The sequence below is a fragment of the Hyperolius riggenbachi genome, chromosome 5, assembly GCF_040937935.1.
Source record: "Hyperolius riggenbachi isolate aHypRig1 chromosome 5, aHypRig1.pri, whole genome shotgun sequence".
NCBI lineage: Eukaryota > Metazoa > Chordata > Amphibia > Anura > Hyperoliidae > Hyperolius > Hyperolius riggenbachi.
The window spans coordinates 402,952,061-402,977,101 of record NC_090650.1 but is presented as its reverse complement, the minus strand read 5'-3'; the positions used below and the strand labels follow the sequence as shown (position 1 = coordinate 402,977,101).

At 44.4% G+C, this 25,041-nt stretch overlaps 1 protein-coding gene across 1 annotated transcript in view; it reads right to left on the bottom strand.

Moving 5' to 3' along the window:
- Window positions 1–25,041, bottom strand: part of LOC137519451 (fibrocystin-L-like) — a 388,270-nt gene that overhangs the window by 12,011 nt on the left and 351,218 nt on the right. Inside the window, exons 64-72 of the mRNA XM_068238405.1 lie at window positions 22,650–22,761; window positions 21,523–21,639; window positions 21,234–21,399; window positions 19,399–19,631; window positions 17,435–17,608; window positions 13,674–13,831; window positions 11,060–11,189; window positions 8,766–9,158; window positions 8,079–8,230 (exon numbers count right to left, since the gene is read on the bottom strand). Of these exons, the coding sequence (XP_068094506.1) occupies window positions 8,079–8,230; window positions 8,766–9,158; window positions 11,060–11,189; window positions 13,674–13,831; window positions 17,435–17,608; window positions 19,399–19,631; window positions 21,234–21,399; window positions 21,523–21,639; window positions 22,650–22,761 (1,635 nt within the window). The remainder of the gene's footprint in view (window positions 1–8,078; window positions 8,231–8,765; window positions 9,159–11,059; window positions 11,190–13,673; window positions 13,832–17,434; window positions 17,609–19,398; window positions 19,632–21,233; window positions 21,400–21,522; window positions 21,640–22,649; window positions 22,762–25,041) is intronic.

Below are 25,041 nucleotides of genomic sequence, written 5' to 3'. Positions count from 1 at the left end.
ATATAAAGTGTCAACAATACTTAATAACACAATTATTCTATTTCAATCAGGCCTCAGTAATAAGAACAAATATGGTCTTTTTGAGCTTTAAAGAGAACCCGAGGTGGGCTCAAAAAATGCAAAAAAAAACCTAGGCTACCTGATCCGCAGGGCTGAGTGGATCAGGTAGCCGCAAAAACCACCGCTCTCCACCGCTTCCGTGGGCTACAGTAGCCCACTTTCACTTTGGTGACCTCTGGGTCACGTACAGTAGCTGCACTGAGAGACTATGTTGTCTCTCATAGCCTGCAGGGAGGCAGGGGAGCGGCAGGAGGAGCAGCCAGGGAAGAGAGCTGCCCAATGGCAGTTCAGGAAACCCTGCAGGAACGCCCCTGGTGGGCGTTTTAAACCGGGAATTCCTCGCCCCTCTATTTACCTCAGAGTTAGCGACACATCTTGTCGCTAAACTCTGGGGGCTATAGTGCGGCGGTCGGGGGGCAGAATCTGCCCCCCGAAGATCCACCTCGGGTTCTCTTTAAGAAGCACTGTACGGTCAGAAGGGCGGATGGTGTTTCTTGGCCACATGGTCCATAATGGAAAACTTCTCTCCTTTGATCACTTTATGACCCAACACTCAGTCCCTTGTATTTAAAGCTTCTGATATTTGCAGCTTGCCCACGCCGTGTGCATGCAATTTGGTGGTCTCTCTATTATACTACATAATTAACCAGTATTAGAGCTTATCAAAGATAGCCCTATTAACGGGCTGAGCAGGCATATTTAGTAGGCTCTTCTCATGCCCACCGCTCCCCCTGTTCTCGCCCGTTCCCCTCCGGTACAGCCTAGTGACCCCCTAAACTTACTTCCTGGTTGGGGTGGTCGCAACTGATAGCGAACAGGGGAGCAGTGGGCATGAGGAGAGCCCACTAAACAGGCCTGCACCCCCATTTTTAATTTCTATTTGCACGAAGGTATCTTTTAAACATCTTATAGGGAATATTTATACATTTTTGATTGGGCATGGTGCTCTTACTCAAACAAGTCAATCCAAGTCCAAACGGATGACGCTAATAACTGACTAGGATGAAGAGTATTAGGATGAGGCCTTATTTGCAGCTAAAAGCTTTTCACCAAATCTATGAGAGCGGCTTACGCAGCTCTATATCCTGCACCAGACATATATGACTCCCTCCAGACTCCACAAATTTAACAATTATATAATTGACGCCTGCCCTAAGTTCCATGCCCCTGCTTCTTTGTTTGTCTACGTTATACGGGAGTGTTTACCAGCGGCAGGCTTTTGGAGGCAAATTGTAAAATTTCTGCATGACAAGGTGGGTTGCCCAATATCTAGAAGCCCAATTCAGTGCATTCTGGGCGTGTTCTCGGGTTGGAGTAAGTATACATGCAGTTATCAAAAAGTCTATGTCTGTTTGCGGTTAGACAAGAGATAACCCCAGATTGGTTGGATTCCAAATCCCCTGACTGGCAGACGCGTATTTACAAGGGTGCAGCTATGGCTTGAGCCATGGGCTCCAAAGCTCTGATGGGCGCCATGCAGGGTCGGACTGGGACACTAAGGGCCCACCAAGGAAGTTTCAGCCTGGGCCCCCCCCCCCCCCCGATCCCCTCCTCCTCGCCACCCCCCCCCCCCCCCCCCCATTTTGGGCTCACATACACATGTACTCTAGAAATTTTGCATGAGTTTATGGTAGGGAAAAGATTGTGAGCACTTCTGAGGACAGTCTCCAATAGGGATATGTCCACATGCGGCGCGCGCAGCGCGCCGCAGCGAAAGTAAATGGGTGTCACCACGCACTGGAACATCGGCGTGGTCACGATGAGTCATGGGCAGACTTAAAAAAAAAAAAAAAAACACAACATAAGTAGCGGTGTTATTCACAGAGATTAGGTCCGACCAGATACATTTTAGATAAAATATTCAAGTAGTTACATGCCTCATGATAATTCATCAAGTAGTCAAATCGCAGCAGATTTTCCGACAAAATGCAATCAGGTTGGCGGCTGATACCCCCACAAAATGCAATCAGATTGGCGGCAGATACCCCCCAAAATGCAATCAGGTTGGTGCCAGATACCCCCCCCCCAAAAGTGGGCAGCAGTGACCAGAAAATCGTAATGTGGGCAGCAGACACCTGAAAATCGCAATGTGGGCAGCAGTGACCAGAAAATCGTACTGTGGGCAGCAGACACCAGAAAATCGTAATGTGGGCAGCAGACACCTGAAAATCGCAATGTGGGCAGCAGTGACCAGAAAATCGTACTGTGGGCAGCAGACACCAGAAAATCGTAATGTGGGCAGCAGACACCTGAAAATCGTAATGTGGGCAGCAGACACCAGAAAATCGCAATGTAGGCAGCAGTGACCAGAAAATCGTAATGTGGGCAGCAGTCACCAGAAAATCATAATGTGGGCAGCAGACACCTGAAAATCGTAATGTGGGCAGCAGACACCTGAAAATCACAATGTGGGCAGCAGACACCTGAAAATCGTAATGTGGGCAGCAGACACCTGAAAATCGTAATGTGGGCAGCAGACACCTGAAAATCGTAATGTGGGCAGCAGTCACCAGAAAATCATAATGTGGGCAGCAGACACCTGAAAATCGTAATGTGGGGAGCAGACACCTGAAAATCGCAATGTGGGCAGCAGTGACCAGAAAATCGTAATGTGGGGAGCAGACACCTGAAAATCGTAATGTGGGCAGCAGTGACCAGAAAATCGTAATGTGGGCAGCAGTGACCAGAAACCCCCCTCCCTCACCTAGGGGCCCCCCCTCCAGAATTGCAGCCAGCGGCAAATAATCACTTACCAGCATGACGGAGATGAGATCCGTAGCTCTGCGTGCCGCTGGCTGGTCTGCTCTCTGCTTCCTGAACTGACTGTCCAATCACGCTCTCGCAGTACTTCCTGCGAGAGCGTGATTGGACAGTCAGTTCAGGAACCAGAGCAGACCAGCCAGCGGCACGCAGAGCTACGGATCTCATCTCCGTAACTCATGCCGTTAAGTGATTCTTCCCCGCTGGCTGCAATTCTGGAGAGGGGGGGGAGCGCGGAAGGGGGGTCCCTAGGTGAGGGAGGGGGGGGGAGGCTTCCGCCCCTCCCCGCCGATCTGTGCACAATGTCCCCCCTTCCTGCGCTTAGCCCCCCTCCTTTTTAGCACTGGGGCCCCCAGGAGGCGAGACGGCCGGGGCCCACCGATGGGACCATCGGTGGTTCGGTGGGCCTGTCCGAGGCTGGCGCCATGTCTGCTCTCAGTGTGACACATTTCACCCAGCCGATCGTATGCACAATCTGTTGCCATAGCTCACACGCCGCTGCCATGGCATCACGCCGCTCTGTTCAGCCTGTGGTCTGTTTGCAGCACAGCTGTAGTCTACGACTGCCTGTAAGTGAGAGTCACCCAGCATTCAATCCTCTCGTGTTGTGCTGGTGACGTCCTCTATCTCTGCCCCGCCCTCTGCTAGGCGCGGATATTCAGTAGAGATGGGAAGTTCGGATCTTTTCAATGATCCGGATGATTCGAATCGGATCATTGAAGAGATCCGGATCTTTGATCCGAATCTCGGATCATTTTACTACAGGAAGCATTCGGGGGTGAAATGAACAGCAGGACAGGTCTGTGGGCAGGAGAAGGGGAGGGAGTGGACACACAGAGAAGGGGAGAAGATGGACAGAGGGCAGGGAGTGGACAGAGAAGGGAGGAGGGACGAGCAGAGAGCAGAAATGTTTGCACGTAATACCCACATGCTGCAATCATGCTTTACATATATTTCACCTATATGTTCATCTGTACACTTTGAAAGAAAAGGTCGCACAGTGAAAGAAAGCATTCCCCAAAGATAAGTGCAGCTGTTTAGTGCCGAGTGCAGGAGGATTAAATTGCCTTTCAATCACACTGTCTGCAAAGTTACTGAGCTGTGCTGAGCCAAAAGCTTCCAATGTGATCACTGTGCAGCACTACGGAACAGCCAGCCTATAATGGGCAGCACGTTGCAGCCGGTGTGTGTGCTCTACACATATCTGGCAGTGGCACCCATGTCCCCTCTACCTGTCCCTGCAAGGCTGCCTCCCCTGAGTCCCCTCCAACAGACCGATCCATCTCTGCTCTGCTTCCAGGACCCCGCTGCCCGCTGAGAGGGGGCGTGTCGCTTCTGGCCCCGCCCCTTTTGCGATCCGAATCGTTCATTTTGATGATTCGGATGATCGACTCATAAAATAGATTCGGATCAAAGATCCGAATCGTTCATGATCCGGACAACACTAATATTCAGAAGGAAGGTCAGGCTGGGGAGGATTGATTATGCAGAGCTTGGCTTTTGATCTGCAGTTGCTGGGTCAGTAAATGTCAGGACTGTTGTTTATTCTGTGTTCGGTGTTCATGTGGAATGTGAAGATTCACGCTAAAGTTGCTCTGAAGAATTGTCTGCTTAGACTCCACTTCTTTCTCAAAGCACTTGCATGGAGACAGCCAGCTCATGCCTGACATTTGGTGTGGAGGGACACAGCCTTGAACATCAGAATACGATTTCTGATATACCGGTATAATATATATATATATATATATATATATATATATATATATATATATATATATATATATATTGCTCCAGGGAACTACTTCTCACCCCAACATGCTGTGTGACTTGGAGGGAGGGAGGGCTCAATGGTGGGCTGCCCTCATTATCAACTTCTGCTATGTCTATCTATCCTCTCTCTCCCTCTCCCATTCCCCGTTGGACTAATGCTGGGTACACACGTTGCAATTTCACGCTTGATCCGTAGGATGGATTATTTCCGACATCTTAGATCGGGTTTCGTTCGATACAGCCGTCGATTTTGCATGTTCAGTATGCAAAACCGACGGCAGTATCGATCGAAACACGATCGAACATGTCAGAAATAATCGATCGATCGAGTGGGAATCACAACGTGTGTACCCAGCATAAGAGTTTTTAACATGAGCACTTTTTCAATTAATAGGGAAGGGGCCCAAATTTATTGGTCTGCCTGGACCCCTTTGTGGTCCATATCTGCATCTGGTGTTCTGTCTGTGGCAGGAGTGCCGTGATTTTGTGTGTGTGTTGGGGTAGTGGATGAGGTGTTAGGGTGCTCTAGAGTCTAATGCAATCATGTGCCGAGTGAAGGCTCTATGGGAGGAGAAGTGCCCTGATTGTATTTGAGCTGTGAAGTAGAATGCTGCTATTCTGATGGGGGGGGGCGCAATTTCAGTGTTTGCCATGGGCGCAATTTTGCCTAGATACGCCACTGCTGACTGGATTAAAGGACAACTGAAGGGAGAAGACTATGGAGGCTGCCATGTTTATTTCCTTTTAACCTTCTTAGCGGTATGGGCGAGCTTAGCTCGTCTATTACCGCTGGAAGGCGCCCCTCAGGCCCCGCTGGGCCGATTTTCACAATTTTTTTTTTCAAACACGCAGCAAGCACTTTTCTAGTTGCGTGTTGATTCCGATCGCCGCCGATGCGCCGCTATCCGCAGCGTAACCGCCCCCCCCCCCCCCCCCCCCCCCCGGCCGAGACCCCTGCTCAGCCTGGCCAATCAGTGCCAGGCAGCGCTGCGGGGTGGATCGGAACGCTGGATGACGTCACGTCATGACGTCGTCATCACGATCGTCACCATGGTGATGGGGGAAGCCGGCGGCGATCGAAGGGGTGGGAGGGATAGCGCAGGGAGGGGGGCATCATGTAGCTAGCGCTAGGCTAGCTACATGATAGGGAAAACATTTTTTTTTAAATACTGCTGCGCATGCACCCTGGCGCTCTTAATAGAACGCCAGGGTGGTTAAACAATACCAGTTGCCTGGCAGCCCTACTGGTCTGTTTGGCTGCAGAAGTGTCTGAATAACACCAGAAACAAGCATGTAGCTAATCTTTTAGATCTGACAAAAATGTCAGAAAGACCTGATCTGCTGCATGCTTGTTCGGGGTCTATGGCTGAAAGTGTTAGAGGCAGAGGGTCAGCAGGGCTGCCAGGCAACTGGTATTGCTTAAAAGGAAATAAACAAGGCAGCCTCCATATACCTCTTCAGTTATCCTTTAAGCAGACTGATTCTGCCCTCCCATACACAAAGCTAATATACTGTATGGACAGGAGTATGCCCCCTAAGATTTATCTAATGTGGGAAAAATGGTGCAAGCAGTGAGCACTTTGATCTCATTACTGCCTGCCTGGCTGCTCTACATTTGAGCTCAGACTCAGAGTGGTGGACAAGATAAAGATGTTCCCTTAATATTCACTTGAGTAGTGCACCGGCCTTTCTGGGAATAATATGAAACCCCTGAAGTGCATGTGTACCATCTTTTTCATTGTGCATGGCTAGGTGGCACCCACAATGCTTTGTGTTTTGATCAGCTTGCCTTTGATTAACCCATAAGCAGCTTCCATAGAGCTATCTGGTTTGAGATAAGTGCGCTGCTTTTGACCTCAGTCGGCAGAACGCCTTGGGCTGTAAATTCTTGATACACTTTCCGAGATGGATACCAGGGAATGAATAATCAATACACTAGGTCCTTGCGGACAATCCCTATAGGTAAAATAGAGTTGGTCACTCTTCGTACATAAAACTAATTAGTCAATAAATTACCCCTTGAATTGATGAATGGTGTAGGGAGAACCGTCTATCTGTCGATATGAACAATCGCGTGGAGGTCTTTGCTTATCCCCCACTCAGGCAGTTTGTCCGAGTGGTGTAGCTATTCCACAACAGGTATACTCCCAACACTAGAGGTCAATGATCGTGCTCATGCTTAGCCCATGCTATTGATACGCACTAGACCTGCATTGCTATCGTCTCTGATACATATAGTCCCCTATTGAATGCTGAGGCTGCAAAGTGACAAGTGCTATATTACAAAGTGCTTGTATATGATTGATATGACATGTTTCACCTAAACGGCTTTCTCAAAGAAGTGCTATACATATATACAGTTCCATGGTAGCCTTTGCATAATCATCCCCACGGAGGACGGCACGCTCAGAGCCCTGTAATGGGCTTGGATGCATTAACGGCAATGAATGGCATGACGCTACTGCATTTCCGGCAGTGTGCTACGTCATCTCCGGTGGTCGCGTAACCTTAGTGACAGGGGACGCGGCCGTGCTGTAAATTCTTGGAATGCTTTGATCTCTCTTTACTAGCAGAAAATATAGTACCTGAAAGCAGAAGTCCTCTGTTATTGTCTCACACTGCCCCCTAGTGACAAGTGGCCATAAATACGTATTACAGCAGTACTAATTAGAAGCAAAGAAATCTCACAAAAAAAGAAATTTTAAAAAAAGTGCTAAAATAATTTGGCCTGGAGCACTTGTAAGCCTCTAAATAAACTGGCTGCTAAAGGGTTAATGACTGATGCTTTCTTCTGCTGAAGCGATATATAAATGCTATACAGTTATAGTAATTCATGTATTGTTAATCTTTATTATGTATTCCTTGATCTGTACATGGATTTGACTTTTTTATACTTACCAAGTGTCCCGATGTCTGGCTTCTGTTTGTAGCCCCACCCCCTAAAGGAAAAGGGCTGCTGATAAAAAAAAAACTAGATTTCAGAGTAGGACTCACCAGATCGGAGACACATTGGCGCAGTTGGTGAGCTTAAGCGTGTTAAAGCGTAACCAAGAGACCCTGTCACTGTTTTCCTGTTGTGTGCTGCAGCCCCTCTGTATTTTTATATATATTTCTTGTGGAGATTGGGGTCTCCATTGCTGCGTGCATGCTTTGCAAAAAAATTGCATTAAAGTTGGTTTGTGCTGCTCACCCCTTGGTATTTGTTTGCCCCTAAAGGAAAAGGTCATATGTGCTTCTCTAGGACCAATCAGAGAAGCGCCCGTGACCTCTTCTGCTAGGGGGCGGGGCTACGGACTTGTTGCTAGCAACACAAGAAGAAAATCACAGGAAAAAAAACGCAGCATGCAGGACTTTAAAAAAAAAAAATAACATCAAAAATCAAACCATATGTAAAATCTCATCAAAATTGGAATTTCATGTAGTGTAAAAAAACCCTGAAGGACAAACTGTATAATGCATGAGACCAGGAATGAGGTGACAAATATTACCTCACTCCAGCCCGGGTCACTTGGAGATGGGACGGGGTCAGACACAGACAGTGACCCAACAGTGACATTCAGGTAATTGCCGAGGCTTCCATTGATTGCAGCTGATGCCAAATTCTGACTTATTTGCTGGAAATCCGAGAATGATAATTCACCTGAATGATGAGAAATGATAATGATTATTTTTTTTGTCTTTATGAACAGTGTTGTAGACATGAAGGCAACTTGCACAGTATGCTATGTAAAATGGAGAATACTCTTCAAGATTGGACTGTTAACATTCAAATCCCTACACAATTTGGGTCCTGAGTACATGAAGGACTACAACACACCTCCCACAACCTCAGATCAGCAGGATCCATAAACTTGGTCACTCCCAGAGTGCACCTCAAAACTTTTGGAGCCAGAGCTTTCTGTCATGCTGTCCCTACCCTTTGGAATTCCCTACCATAAATGTAAGTTGCTGCAGCTCTCTTTAGCTGCATGCTATGAGTCCCACAGGGGAAAATCATTTTACGAACATTAGAATTTAATTTTATGTGTTAGCAGCTGTAAAAGTAACATATGGACACCAGTGCTCAGTTATCATAGATGTTGGCTATAGTACTGCCCTTCAGTACTGACCATGGCCTCATGTAACTCCCTTGTGGTACAAAAAGTTGTCACTGTGCAAGAAAAGCCCTTTGTTACCTGTGGAGTTGGATGTTGTTGTATTTGTTGTTGTTGTATTTGTTGCTGTTGATGTTGTATTATCCTGCTGCTGTCCTGGTGGATCGGAAATTTCCACCGATACCGTGAGACCTCCAGCTGCTCTCTTCCTACGCCTGGATCCCTCGGCAATAATCTTGGTGATACGGATCTTGCTGGCCGGGATTTTCAGGAAAAGTGCCAGGTTCTTAACAAGATTCTCTCCATAGAACTGGTCTAACGTCATTGCTGGAATATTGAAGGCGATGACAATGAGGGGCGACGTGCGAATTTCCACTGGGGTGGACCCTCTGACCAGAATATACAGTGTACTATAGTCTTTGTCAAAGTAGTTGTCTCCATTAATGGTAGAGCTAAGCTGTGGCATGTACTGCCCTATACAGGAGATGAAAAAGGGAAAAAAATCATGCATTTTGTAGTACAGTATATCTCCTGCTACATAAATCCTGTAACTCTTTAAAGTGAATCTGAGGTGAAAATAAAACTGATGAGAAACAATTTTATCAATCCTTCTACTCTAAGCTGACCGTTTTATTTCATCTTTAAAAACCTAAAAAGTAGAATTAATGTTTTATTGTCTCTGCTCAATGACTAAGTCTTTCTGTGTTCCAGAACTAAAACATATGAACTATTGACCTTTTTTTATCTATCCCCTGCACTCAGAAACTGTTCTCTGCCAGGAAAGAGTTTTATAACTGTAATTCCTTATCTTTGAGGGTTACTCTACAGTTGACTAGGTCCTAACTGGAGAAAAACTGTCAGTTGCAGTAACTGAATATTTAGCTCTTTCAGGCATAAAAAAGAAAAAAGGAACACAGTCCAGTTTTTTGTATGGCCCCACATCTTCCCTGCGAGCGTATTTCCGTCTTCTTTGCGGCAATCCCTGGTGGCGATCTCTTCTTCCTCCTTCCTCACTTCCTGTTCCTTCGTTGATCACGTCCCCCGATGCGTACCTCTGATGATGCTACATGCACTCTCTGGTGACTGTACGCAGCATTATGACATCAGGTGGCAAATTCACTTTTTTTTGCATTGGATTCAATACAAATATCTGAGTGCTTTTTTATATTGTACGCATGCTCCAATATAAAGAAACCCTTTTAAAAAATGGTACCGCTCTTGGTACAAAAATCAAAGAGAAATTAAACGCCGGGGAGGTTAAGTAAAAAAAAAGAAAGAATCTTATCTAAACTATGTGGAGTTTATCCTTAAATAAGAGATGTAGTCCAAATTCAATCTTTTCCAGCCTCTGAGTTATTCACATTTCAATCAAGATCATTTTCCCTGGTCCTGAAGCTGAATCTATTTGCATATCTTCTAAAATGAGTCCAAAATAACTTGTCGTCTGTGCATGGTCTGCCTTAACAGCACTGGAAGACTGCAGAAGGTAGGCCCTTTACCAGCGCATCATAAGCAGGGCTGGGCTGAGGCAGAGGCAAGAGGGGCTCCAGCCTCAGGGCGCAGTGTAGGAGGGGTCACACAACTCACTCTGCTATCATTCCCCTATTGTGTTTGAAGCAGAGAGAAATAAGAAAAGGGGATACATGGCAGTGGCTGCAAACCAGATAACTAGAGATTAAAGCGGTTTTAAACTCTGACAAACTATTCAATAAAAATGTGTTTACCTACTTCTTATAACCCATACAATTATCATATTTGCTTTTGTGCACAAGTATTATTATAATTTTAATCATTTAGAAATTATAAGTTCCTAAAGTTCAGTTTATTTACTTTGAAAGCTGCTGGTGCATTTTATTCATAACTGTTGTATTTCTAATGTAAATGCACCCAGTAATGATTTCTGAGCAGTGTTTCAGTTCAGGACTCATTAGCAGAAGCTTCTGCACAGTCAGAGAATGTTAACTTAATTGTATCAAGTGAAGAATGTAAACACTAAATAAGGTTCACATGCAGCTGCCCCTGCAGGAGAAAAAGTCTGTCCTGTGATTTAACCCTTTTAATGCTGTTTTACTAGAAACAAAAATTGTGTTAGTTTATTATATGCTGTAAATAATCTTTTAGAGTAAAGAAGAAATGATGGGTTTCATTCCACTTTAAGTTGTTGGCGGGGAGTTGCCTCTTAGTCTAATTGCAATCAATGTGTGACGGCTGTCGTGGGAAGAATGGAGGTTCCTTTGGTGTCTCCGCCTTGGGTGCTGGAGGACCTTATTCCAGCTCTGATCATAAGACACTATCGTCATGTGCTCTGTGCCTATAAGCTTCAGTAAGTAAATCCAGCCTTGCTCACAAACCCAATTAACAGCCATCAGACTTACCTTGGTAGGTTGGGGCCAATAAAGTGTAATCGGATCCCTTCCAGTTTATGTTGGTTGGGTTGATGTAGATATTGTTCACATAGACATCCAGGCGCTGAGGATTAGAGTAGTAGATCCCGACACGAACAGCCTGGAAGAAGACAAAGTGCAGTGAGCATTTGGCCTGGCAAAACGGACAAAGGATGATAATATGAAGAAAACAGGAAGTGGCGATGCATCAGAAATCTCCCTGTTCTCATAAGTGGAACTGCAAGTCCTGGTTGAGTTTGAGGCCAATGCTGGTCTTTACCATCCTATACAATAAACCCTCTGTGTCCCTGCGTTCTCTCCTGTCCCTGTGTCCGTGTCTTTGTGCTACTGCGCTGTGCCACACTACATGCGTGCGGCCGTTGGGACAGGAGGAGGACGGGTACAGGGGGAGCGCAGTCATGCGCGTGTGAGCATGGCGGATGATGGCGGTGATGGGGAAGGAAGGGAGGGGGTTGTGAGGGAGGCCTAGAAACCTTTATTGTAATGGGCTTAGGTCTGCTAGTCCTAAACAATAGGGCAGAAATGTCTGAAACTGAAGCATTCATGTCAGTTTTTTACTCACAGTTGGTAATTGTTGTTCACCAACTTGTATGGCAGGTGATGTTAGCAAGCAATGTTTATATCTTGTTCATGGATCCAGAGCACACTACGAACGTGTTGCAGGTCAAACAAAGCAACAGCTCCCACATTTATGAAACAAAAATGAGGGACAACTTCTAATGCAATAGAGACATCTCATAAAGACACCATGCAATGTGATGAAATAGGTAACCCCTATTGAGATGCCTTTGTTCATACTCAATTGATTATTATTGTGATCTCCCCTCACACACACTACCCATGTTAAAGGGAACCTAAAACGACCTGTAAAAAATGATTACTTACTTGGGGCTTCTACCGGCCCCTGCAGCCAACCTGTGCCCACGCCGTCACTGAATGATTCTCCAGGCCCCGCAGTGCCCCTCTTTCCGGCCAGCGAGTTGACGGCCACGGCGCATGCGCTGCCCTGGCCGCACGCGTCCTTGATCTTGCTCCCATCGTTGGAAGTGTTCTGCGCATGCGCAACAGAAGAGTACCCGTACTGCACATGCGCAGAGCACTTCCATCCATGGGGGCAAAATCAAAAGGTGCACAGACCAGGGCTGCTCATCCAAATGAAAGAGGGGTGCTGCAGGAGACCGGAGGATCATTCAGTGACAGCGCGGCACAGGGCGGCTGCTGGTAGAACCCCCAGGAAAGGGAAAATCATTTTTTACGGGTCGGTTTTGGATCATTCAAAGAACTCCGGCCATATGGGAAACTCTTAGGGCTCTTTCACATCAGAGCTTGCGTTGGAGAACGCTCAAAGCATACGTTTTGTTGTATGCGTTTTAATATGCGTTGCACAGCAGTGAGTGTACGTTTTTAATCCGTTTTCATTGCGTTACAGCACATAGAAAAACGCAGGTAATTTTTTTTCTTTTAGTTTTCAACTTTCTACATTGTTCCTCTGTTGCATTCTGGGACTGATTGTCTGCGTTAACGGATTAAAAATGCGCATAGTGTGCGTTTTACATTGACTAACATTGTAACGCATAAAGCTAGCGTCGGCCGAAAAACTGTGCCTGGGTGCAGTGTAACGCAACGCACAAAAACACAGCGTTATATGTGAAAGCTAAAATGAAAGTCTATGGACTTTCATTTCACCTTGGGTAATGCAAACTTTACCCTTTGCGTTGAAACGCAGAAAATCTACCCTAATGTGAAAGAGCCCTTATGTAGCTTTTTCTGCATTCGCTGTCCCATTGTGGATGTGTTCATTGTTTGTGGAGGATGCATCCAGTATTAAGCTACGTACACATGCTCAACAAAAGCCATTTGAAATTTTTGACACACAACAGGTTTTGCTGTATCGGACAATAATCATGTAAAAAAAAAAATGTACCCAAAAAATGATAATTTTTAACTCGTATGTAGCTTATGTCGCTTTTTCTGCATTCGCTGTCTCATTGTGGATGTGTTCATTGTTTGTGGAGGATGCATCCAGTATTAAGCTACGTACACATGCTCAATAAAAGCCATTTGAAATTTTCGACACACAACAGATTTTGCTGTATCGGACAATAATCATGTAAAAAAAAAAAATGTACCCAAAAAATGATAATAGATACAGATATTGGACATTTTGCCTGATTTATCCAGCGGATCAACTAGGATGACTGTTGGGCAGATGTCGTGCAGTCGGCAACATGTGCACAAGGTCATTTAAACAACGTTGTGCCTAATGTAAATTCTGCTTGCTCGCTCAGTACTTAAGAGGAGTTGATCGTTTTCAATATCGGTATGTGGACAATGTCGTTGAACAGACTCGTCATTTTCCATTCGTCTTTGGCGCTGGTTAAGTTGTTTCTGCGATGTCAGTTATTTGTTTTCGGTGACCTTAGTTGAACTTATGTAAGGAACTTTAGTGTAGGCACTCCATAATGAGACTGGCCTTGTAACTCTTAAGTTCACACTCACATCTATGAATATGCAAAACCAACAATTTCTATTTATTTGTGGAGGTATCATGTTTATTGGTTGGCTTATTGGTGGAAGAACTCACTTTGGTGTTGTCAGCGTTCAGCAGTTTCAGGCGCAGCTTCTGGGGGCTGGTGCTGGTGAAAAAGACCTCATAGGACTTGTTTGTTGCCACAATGGGGTGAAACAACGAGACTCTTTTTCGACAGGAGTATCCGGAGCAGAAGTCATGGTTTGAGGGTCCTGTATAAAAAGCATAATATTAAGGGCAGGAGATTAAAAAAAAGTGTAACAGGTAGAAGAACCTCTGTGTTCATCAATGGACTGGATTTTCTATGGTTCTCCTGGGCTGCAGAATATATGGAATCAAAAAATCCTGACGTGGAATGCCTCCTTAAAGCCAGGTTTCTGCACCTTCAAAGTCCAGCCTCTAGGAACACTTCTCAATAGGATAGAATCCTGTTACTTCCTAACTCAACTAGCTCTACAGGAAAGAAAGGAACATCATCCCAACCTAAGCCCAGCACAATTAAGCCGAAATAGATTTTCTAACCACTCAGCAATCCACAGAAAGTAAATAATGTCCCCGTGTAACATTGTTTAATGTTTGAATGCCTCTTCTATCTGTTGTACAGTACAGTGCTGTGTATTATGTTAGCGCTCTATATAGCAAAGTCCCTAGTTTTCGGCACTGGTGGGGATTAGTTACTAGGAGCTACAGGAAGGCTACAAGATGTTGCTGGAGGCTCAGTAGGTATTTTAATGCCTGCAAATCCCCCAAAAAACAGTCCTAGTTATCTCCTCAGGCGTGCTGGTTAGTTGAGACTTCCAGGTGTTTGAGTTCTGGATAACGGGGACTTTGCTGTAAATACATTTTAATGATAATAAGTTTATAGAGACTCTGTAACAAAAAAAACTTCCCCTGGGGGTACTCACCTCAGTAGGGGGGAGCCTCTGGATCCTAATGAGGCTTCCCCCGTCCTCCTGTGTCCCACGGCGGTCTCGCTGCAGCCCATGGAACGCACAGCCGATAACTTGTCAGGCTGTGCAGTATTTACCTTTTCTCTCCAGCGGGGGCGCTGTTGCAGCTCTCCACTTGGAAATAGCCGATCTCTGTCGGGTCCGCTCTACTACGCAGGTGCAGCAGCAGGAGACTTGCGCCTGCGCAATAGAGCGGGCCAACAGCAATCGACTATTTCCACCTGTCTCCGAGCAGAGAGCTGATACTGCGCCTGTGCTGGAGCCGGGAAGGTAAATTTTTACATCCCCGCTGTTCGGAGGGGCACTGCAAGACCTCTGTGGGACACAGGAGGACGGGGAAAGCCTCAATAGGATCCGGAGGTGAGTATCCCCAGGGGAACTTTTTTTTTGTTACAGAGTTTCTTCAAGTATATCAAGGCGAACTAAGGTTAAAAACAGTGCATGAATGGCTCCAGCTTACCGTGCAGGCACAACCATACTCACGCAGACACAGTCATACTCATCCAAGAACAGGAGCACAGTCGTGAACTTCACGAGGGTCCTGGGCAGCAGCAATGGTCTGAAGGAGGACAAGGGATGCCTTTGGAGGATCCAGAGGCTTCTCTCGTCTTAGGTAAGTATTTTTCTATAACCGCAGGATAGCCTCGGGTTCATACGGTAAATATTATGAATCCATACAACCAGGGCCGGATTTGTACTCTTTACCGCCCAAGGCCGCTGTCACCAACCGTCCCCCTTCAGTATTGATAGCCAGATGACCCCTCACCCGTTCCCTCCAGTATAGGTAGCCAGACGTCCCTCCCCCCTTTTCTCTAGTATAGGTAGCCTGATGACCCCTTTCCCTCCAGTATAGGTAGATTACTCCCTTAATCCCTCCTTTTTCCATCACCCTTTCAATATAAATAGCCAGCTCACCTTCACAGCACAGCAGACATCAGTGTCACTCATTTCTCCGATCATCTACAGTGCAGAAGCTTCCTCTTCCTTTCCGTCTCCAATGCTGCCCAAGTCCATAGCTGCCGGCCACAATGCAAACATGCACAGAGAGCAAGGTGGCCTCTGCACAGGCAGCTAGCAGTAGAGTACCGCGGTCAGGCGCTCACCTAAGCTCCCTGCATTGCAACATTTGCAAGCTTGCAAATGCTGCACCATTTTAGCCTGCTGCTTTGGTGCCCTAGATCCTGTGTTGCCCTAGGCCATGGCCTAGGCGGTCTTGGCCTAAATTCGGCCCTGCATACAACCATTGTAATTTCTATTATTGGCATTTATTGGCATGATCCTCCTCTGCTCAGTAATGACATTAAAGTGAATCTGAAGTGAAAATAAACTTATAATAAAATGACGTGTATGTGTGGCTAAGAAATAAAACATTAGCAGCAGAGATTTGAGTCTAATATTGTTTCCAGTACAGGAAAAGTTAAGAAACTTCAGTTGTTTCTATGCAAAAATGCCTCCCTGAGCTCTGTGACTTGCAAAGTGGCAGAGAGCTCTGTCTTATTATCTCAAGTGTCTCTCACTGTATCTTGTTTGTGTAAGGTTTTACTGCAGAGGAAAGTTGAAAAGATCATTAGCTCTGCTCTGTGAAATAATTTAAAATGCTGGGTGTAGTGTGTAAACTGCAAATATTAGAGAATGATGCAATGCTATAAAAACAAAACGCTATATAACTGAAAATAAAAAGATGCTACTAATGTTTGATTAATCATCCACACTACAGATACAATTCATCATATCATAAGTTTTTTTTGCTTCAGTGTCACTTCAACCACTTCAGGACCATAGGTTTACACACTCCTAGTGACCAGGCTATTTTTTACAATTCAGGCCACTGCAAATTTAAAGGCTTTCTGCAGGGCCGGACAACTCTGTACACAAGTGATTACCCCCCCCCCCCCCACACACACACACACACCTACACCTACACACCTTTTCTGCCCACCATCAGTGCTTTCTGTTGGTGGGCTCTGATCACTCCGGCAATGTTTGATTGTTTTTATATTTATGTATTTGTTTTTTTTAATAAATTTGTCTTTTTTAAATATTTTTTTTTCACGCCCTCTCTCTCTCCCCCCACCAACCAAGGCTGTCCCCAATTCAGTGGTGACATAGATCGCAGCGCTGTACAATGTAAATAGACTACAGTTTTGCTGCCTAACAGTCTCCAAGCGGCGATCTCCGCTGGCAGACTGATGACGGACCGGAGCTCCGTCATTCAAGCGGAGATGCGCATGCAATCTCCTGCAAAACCCGGCCCCAGGACTTGACACATTTCCACGTTAGGCGGTTCGGAGGGGGTTAATTGGTAGTTGCAGCGTGTACATCAAATTAAGGCACCTGGAAATTTGGGAGCAGGGCGAAGACAAAAAAAAGGGCTCACCCTGCTCCTGCAAAAGTCCCGGTGGCGTTTATTGCTATTCCCCCTGTAGGCCACCATGGAATCAGGGCAAAGATGTAATTCGGCTGACCACTGAATCATGTTTTTTTTATTGTAATTTGGGCTCCATCTTTTGACAGCACCCAAATTACTGACTGAGTGCCGCTGTTATTCACATTCACACGAGTTGCAGCAGCCTATGAGGTGCAGATTGCTTGTGCATTAGATTAATACGTTGTGTGGTGCTCCAACAAAGCCTCACAACAAGAGTGGGTGTGTCACAGACCAGAGGAATGATTGGCTATGCCTGTGGGTCCACAAGAGGAAGTCTGGGTAACTTAGGAACAGGATACACAGTGTTAGCTTGTGAGAAAAAAACAGGAATTATTGTTCATCTTTCATATCACCACCATTCTACTGCTTCAGGGTTTTAGCGGTGTGGGTACAGACAGGCTTTGACATGACATAACATCAGGGAGTGATATACATACCATTAAGAAGGTCTACATAGCCATCTCCTTTAGCCAGCACGGCCACAGGGGAGAGACGCCTGGTCTCTGTATCACTGTCCAGACTTTCAATAACCAGCATCTCATAGTTCAGGCCAAAACATTTATAGGCTTCCCAGGAAGACATGTAGACACAGGAGCTGTCCCTGATGATTCCTGCATGGCAAACAGGAAGAGGAAGTGGCGTTATACAAGACAGAAAGAGAATCCAGATTGGGGGGGAGGGGGTGTAAACATCCTACTATTGGCTCATCATCATTCAGTCTGTATCGGGGGCGTAACTAAGGACCTGGCTGGCTCTCCAGCAAGACTGAGCCAGCTGGGCCCCCAGCAAAACCATTTCTCCCCCCCTATCAAAATTGTCGCTGGCCCCCCTTTCACTGGCATGTATTCGCCCGCGTCCCCCGCAGAGTGAGCAAAGCATCGCAGCAGATGCAGCGTATATTACCTGTCAGGGAAGCTAGTGACACGTCCACGTCACTCCTCTCTGCTGCCACGTTGCACAGTCTAGCTACTTGCGGCACCCGTTCCTGCGTGTCACATGACATGCCCCAGCGGACACAGGGAGCTAAACTCTACAACGCAGATGAAGAGAGAAGTGAAGATGGCAACTCGGTAGCTCCCCTAACAACAACAATAACAGGTAATGTATGCCGCTTCCACTGCCATGGTGCCGGGCTCCCTTAGTCCCCGGGCCTCCCCTTCAATTATTAAATTTATTACATAATATTAAATATTCATAATCTTGGTGGAAAAATTCTAATAAGCCTGTATTAGGAAATTCAAATCAGCTTCACTGTATGTTATCTTTTTATTTACCACCAAGCATCTCTATTGGTCTAGGTCTGCCAACAGGTTTACTTGAAAGGAAATTTTTTGGGCAATTTTGATTGTGTTCTTTACTTAAATTTTGTTGTGATCATTCCCATATGGACCAATAAGGTTGCTTGGTGGGAATGGACCAATGAGAAGCCACGCTAGAAAATTTAAGTATGTCACCGATTTGTATAACAAAAGGATATAAAAAGAAAAAAAAGAGAAAAATGTATTACAGACAGAAGACTAAAAAAGGAGACTGAAGTACAGTATACAGATGAAATATAATATTTTCAACCAGTTTTCTTCCTGAAATCTGACTTAAAATGAACTGGAGGTAAAAATAAGCTGATGAGATAAACAATAATATTTATAATCCTACTCCTAAAAACGACTTTTTTTTAGATATCCCATGGTTTTATTTTATATTTAAACATTTTCAAAGTAGATTGAATGTTTTGTTGTCTCTGCTCAGTGACAGCCTATTTAGTGTCCTAAATGAAAATACATGAACTATTGACCCTTTTCTATCTCCCGGCTGCTCTCAGAAGTTGTATTCTGCTAGGAAAACTGTTATGGCTGTAATTTGCTTATCAGTGATGTTTACTATGTTCCTGACAAGGTACCGACAAGACAGAAGCTGTCACTTCCATGCCTAAAATGTAATTTTTTCAGGCAACAAAACAAGTAAAACAGCCTGGTTATTACAGTAGAAATTCATAGTAAATTCTGATATAGTAAACTTCTGGATATAGTTAACTTGGTCCTCAGGTCCCAGCAAATGCATCTGTATTAATATACAATGTATGACCAATTCTGATATAGTAAACTTCTGATATAGTAAACTCCTTTTCCTGGTCCCTTCGAGTCTACTGTAAGTGATTCTACTGTAATATGTTTTGCACTGTACAAACACATGTTTATCTCATCATGTCACCTCGGGTGCACTTTTTGATATCTAGCGACAACAAGCAGCACCAGGACACTAAGGAAGAGGTAATCTAGCCCACCATGGGCTTCATTCATTTTTTTGTCCCCAGTTCAGAGGTACTTTAATTGGACACTATGCATAATTCCAGCCTAGTGGTTGATTATCACACATATTTCCATTCTACAGTGCAGAGAGTTACCTTTGTTTGGAGCAATTTCGGCTACAGGTATTCGGCTTCCATTCAGGCGGGTCAGCATCACCTTTGGAATCCGGTAATCCCCCACGCCGTCCCGCGTGTCTCCATCCCACTGATATTCTGACTGTGGTACCACCGCGCCGATCTGCCCCAGGAACGAGCCATCCAGATCTTTCAGGAGGGACTTCTTCTTTGCGTCGCAGTCCATGTCCACACAGGCTGATGGGGTCACTTTTCTATTTTAAAAGGATAAAAAAAAAAAAAGAAACTTAGACATATAGGTAAACATTTAAAATGTTAAGAATACATTATCTAACAAGCAAGAATAATTGTGGTTGCATCACGTTTTTTACTCCAGTTTTATAATACAGGCATGTCAATGTATACAGCACAGGCTATGCCTACTAGTGTCAGTGTATGCAGATCTCTGCTTGGAAAGTGTTCACTCTCTTCTCCTTGTTTGCAAATTGCTCCTCTACATTCTACGTTCTCCTTATTCCTTATGCAGAAGGTTATCAAGATATTTATAAAGGGTTTTAATAATGAACTTGCACTTATATTTATAATGTAGTTCAAGTGGAAGGGAGGTAATACCAGCAAATACTCACCTTATTGCAAGAGTCCAAGCACCCGGAGCTGAAGGCACTTTGGCTATAAAACAACTGAAGGCCAGCACTTAAACTAAGGACCCACATTCTAAAATACTCATGTGGTCAATAAATCCCCTGGTTGATGACATCAGCTATGTTATAGCCGAGTGCTTGAGCGCAAACCAATCAAGCTGAAAAAAATTGGCTCGAACCTTTTATAATCCACCTATTGCACTACATTATAATTCAGGTGCAAGATGAAAACACTGGCTACCGAGTAGCAGACAGTTTACAAAAATCCGTTCCAGGTCCATTCAACCACTGATGTCCTCAAGAGTCCTCCAACCTCAGTGAACTATCCCCAGAGATACAGCATCCACTTACTAACTTATTTTTAAAGGCCAATCAACACTGCCTTATTGTTTTCATGAAATACCAATAACTGCCTAAATGAGTATCTTCAGACATGTTGCCTTCTACTCTAGTAAGATATCTTGAAACCAATATAAAGGCTAGAGAACCTGCAGATCACAAAAACAATCTATACTCAGATATCAACATTATGGTCTTCCTTGCAACCTATACCTGGGCTGTACAGGTCCACCTTAGTAGGTGAATAAGTCATTGTGGTGCACACATGCATGGTTATAAAAACAATCTTTTTTAAAAGATTGATGATTTGTATTAAATTGGACCTATTAGTTTCGGTTTTAAGCAATGTTTTAGCTAAATCGGCTTTTGCTGAAGTATGTCTTCGGATCTACCCTACACGGCTAACACCGAAACTCACCTTACTTGCATTAGGAACATTGTGGAACACTTGAATTTTATATGTACACAAAAAAAGTAATGAGGCTGAATAAATGTTAATCTTTACAGCTTATAAAATTAAACTGAGAAATGTTTCTTCGACTAAATAGTTTCCATTAACCAATTCTCCTAAAGTTACTACCGTTGTGACTCAGGATTGGCGATATCCAATATTCTATCTGTCAAGGTCATTGTGGGCCATTTGTACATCTGGAAAAGGAGTCGTTCATTTATTCTGGCAAGCAGAGCCAGAGGCCACCATAGTGAAGCTGCATATCACTGACACTGATAAGACCCTACCTATGTGTATGTCTACAAGAACCTCAAGAACCTGGTTTAGTGAAAGTCCATGCTTTAAGACATTCCATTGTCCTTCATGAAACTGGTGGTACCAAAAAGAAATAATAGGGAATTTTATCAACAAACAGAAAAACTTACGTTACGTCTGGACGATGGATGAAGATTTTCCGGTCCTCAGCACTGCCCACTAATGTTATCCTGGAGACCTGAATAGGATGTTGCAAGTCCTCGTTCTCCGGGTTGGTCATGAAGATCACATTGGCCTCCCCGGAACAAACGTTTCTGAAGTTCACAAATGTTGTATCTGGAAAGAAAAGTGTGTTTTCAGGCTGAAATAGTTGGAAAGGTCTACAAGCTATGGTCAATAGCCATTTATTATGAAAGGTGTAGAACAAGGTAAGAGTAACCACATGTATGCGAAACTTACCAGTCACTGTCATTAGACCACTTATGGCATTGTAATTCTTCAGTCCTGCAAGAGGATACACCGGTGCCAAGTTATGTCCAGAGGCAAAGGTTGGCCAGGAGATGCCGCTTCTCCCACCTGACAGATCAACACACAAAGTCATGTCTTGTATCTATGAAAATGTTTAGGAGATATGAAGTTCTCCCCAATCTATTATTACTCTATTACATAGTAAAAAATCTAAATACAAACGGGAACCCTTTTGCTCATCCACAAGGCAATCCTAGCTGTTGCCTAGGGCCTGAAGGGAGTGTAGGTAACCCTCAGCGGTGGGCAAAAACATCTTTCCTAGGACCCCAATAATAAGTACCCCGTGTTAGTTGCCAAGTCTGGGGACTTTGCCCTTGTAATGTACAAGTAAGAGGCTTCTGTACATAGCTGAAAGTGAGTCAGTTACTAGCACCCAGCACTGTACATTAAAAACATGCCTGTTATCAATCAGTATTTCAAATTCCCACATAAAAATATGTGAACAGTAGATTTCCTTATTCTATACGCCTATCAAATCACTATCCCAGCAGCCAATGAGAAAATTTAGCCCTGGATGCTGACAAACTTGAAAAAAAAAACATTAGCACCACCCCTCTTGGTACGCTCATCCATTTGTCGAATTATCCATGCACATGCTATATCAAGGCATCCCTTCTCACTGCTGACGGCTATAGATGCTGGTGAATAGTGTAGGGGAACCCCCCTTTGCTGGCAGAGTTTTTCTCTGTTACCAGCTCCTTGCAGAGTTTTGAGGAATCATACTTACACACAGTACTATGCACAAATAATTCACAGGGGGATTATATGCACATGGTGTGCTGCTAACTCCAATCTTTTTGAATCAATCCCTATTCCACTGAAACAGGCAGTGAGGAGAAATTGCATAAACTGGATCCCAGACATCAAAAACAGACAAACAAACAAATGGGTTGTTTCCATTCCCAACTCTATTCAAAACTGAAAAAAGAAAAAAGTTCACAAAAGACATCTACGTTATGTGCACCCAAAACTTTCTCTTATTATTTTTATCATCATAGATTTATGTCATGCCAACATCTTCCTTTTATGCTTTATACATTTGCAGAACAGGACAGTACCTGTCAGAGGCCTGTGGCTGCGATGCTGGGCAGTAGGTGCAATGTTGGGGTCACTAGAAGTGAGAACATCACTGCAGTCGAAGTTGGGGGTGCTTCCCACAATTAGAGAGTTCTAGGAATAAGAAGAAAGCCATCATACAATGTGATTATTAAAGTGTAATGAAACTCAGAACGTCCTCTCTCCTCTAAAAGGTTAACCACAACAGAATAAAAGAAAAACTAATTAGACAGGTTGAATTTCTTCAGCAACTTTATGTGGAACTAGCGGATGACCTGGCGTTGCCCGGGTATGTATTTGGCTACTGTCGGCTCTGCCCACTTTTTCTAGCACATTAACACTCAATGACTAAGTTTGTGAGCTTTACGGTCTTTGGCATCAATAATTTGCATTGAAATGAAACAAATCTGATTGGCTATTTGTGGCTCTGCCCCTTTTCTGAATTTGAATCCCAGTGACCCAATGACCAACTGTACCAGGTTTGAGACTTGTACCATTAACAGTCCAAGAATGGCAGCAATTTTAATATTCCCCTTGAAAATACACAGGTGAATTTTGATTGACTTTTTTAGGCTCCACCCAATGTTCTGAATATTTAACCCAGTCACCCAGTAACCAACTGTGTAAAGTTTGAGAACCCTGCCATTAACAGTAAAGAAGGGCTGAAGTTTACATTTTCCCAGGGAAATTTGTTTTTTACGCCACCCACTTTTTGTAACCTTGACACACAGTCGCTCAATGACCAAGTTTGTGAACTTTTGCGTTCCTGGCATAAAAGTTGTGTGACTGGAAGCAGTTTAGTTCCAGCAAAGAAATCTGATTGGCTGTTTGCGGCTACCCCCTTTAGTGAATTTGAACCCCAGTCACTTAATGACCGACTGTAGCAGGTTTGAGTCCTCTGCCATTAACAGCCTAAGTGTCTCAATTGCTGCTCCAACACTATGGAACTTCCTACCTTCATCCATTAGGGCTGCCCCCTCCTTCAACATCTTCAAGTAGGCTCTGAAAACTCACCTGTTCACTCAGGACTACCACCCCTCACTGCTCTAAACCAGCAGCTGAACTCTGGTCCCCTAACCTTTGTGTCCCTACCTCTCCCTCTTGATTGTAAGCCTTTGGGCAGGGTCCTTCTCCTTGTGTCTCCTACCTGTTCATGTACCTCCATCACCGTACACCCATCCTATGGATCTGAGTGAACTCGAGTTGCCTAATCTCCATGCTCCCATCCAGTGACTGACTAAGCATCACCTGTACTCATACTGTGCTGCGTGATCTGGTTTGCATGTATTCTTGTATTGTCTTATTGCTGTATGTCACCCCTAAATATTGTCTGTAACCTTAACTAATGTCCAGCTCTGCGTAATATGTTGGTGCTTTATAAATATAATAAAATAAATAAATAAGAATGGCAGCAGTTTCAATATTCCCCTTGAAAATCGATAGGTGAATTTTGATTGGATATTGTAGGCTCCATCCACTTTCTGAATATTAATCCCAGTCACCCAGTGACCAACTGTGTCACGTTTGAGAACCCTGCCATTAACAGTGCAAGAATGGCTGCAGTTTATATTTTCCCTTGTAAAAAGTTGGTTGTTTTTGGCTCCTCCCACTGTTTTGACAGTTTATGAGCTTTGGGGTCCTTGGCATCAGTAAGCTGCATTTTCCCATTGAAATTAAACAAATGTGATTGGCTGTTTTTGGCCCGCCCGCCATTTCAGAATTGAAACTCCCAGTGACTGACTGTACCAGATTTGAGGCCTCTGCCATTAAGAGTGTAAGAATAGCAGCAATGTAAATATTCCCCTTGAAAATCAGTAGGTGAATCTTGATTGGCTGTTGTAGGGTCCACCCACTTTCCTGAATATTAATCCCAGTCATCCAGTGACCACCTGTGTCAAGTTTGAGAACCCTGCCAATAACAGAATGGCTGAAATCAATCTAACAAATCTGATTGGCTGTTTGTGGCCCCACCCCTTTAGTGAAATTGGATCCCAGTCACCCAATGACTGACTGTATCAGGTTTGAGTCCTCTGCCATTAACAGTGTAAGAATGGTAGCAATGTAACTATAGCAATGTAACTATTCCCCTTGAAAATCAATAAGTGAATTTTGATTGGCTGTTGAAGGCTCCACCCACATTTCTGAATATTAAATCCAGTCACCCTGTGGCCAGCTGTGTCAAGTTTGAGAACCCTGCCATTAACAGTGTAAGAAAGGTTGCAGCTTATATTTTCCCATGTAAAAAAAATGTAAATGTTGGTGCCTCTCACCATAATTTGTAAATGTTGGTGCCTCTCTCTCATAATTTGTATATTCCCATTGAAATTAAACAAATCTGATTGGCTGTTTGTAGCTCCACCCCCTTTCTGAATTTGAACCCCAGTCACCCAGTGA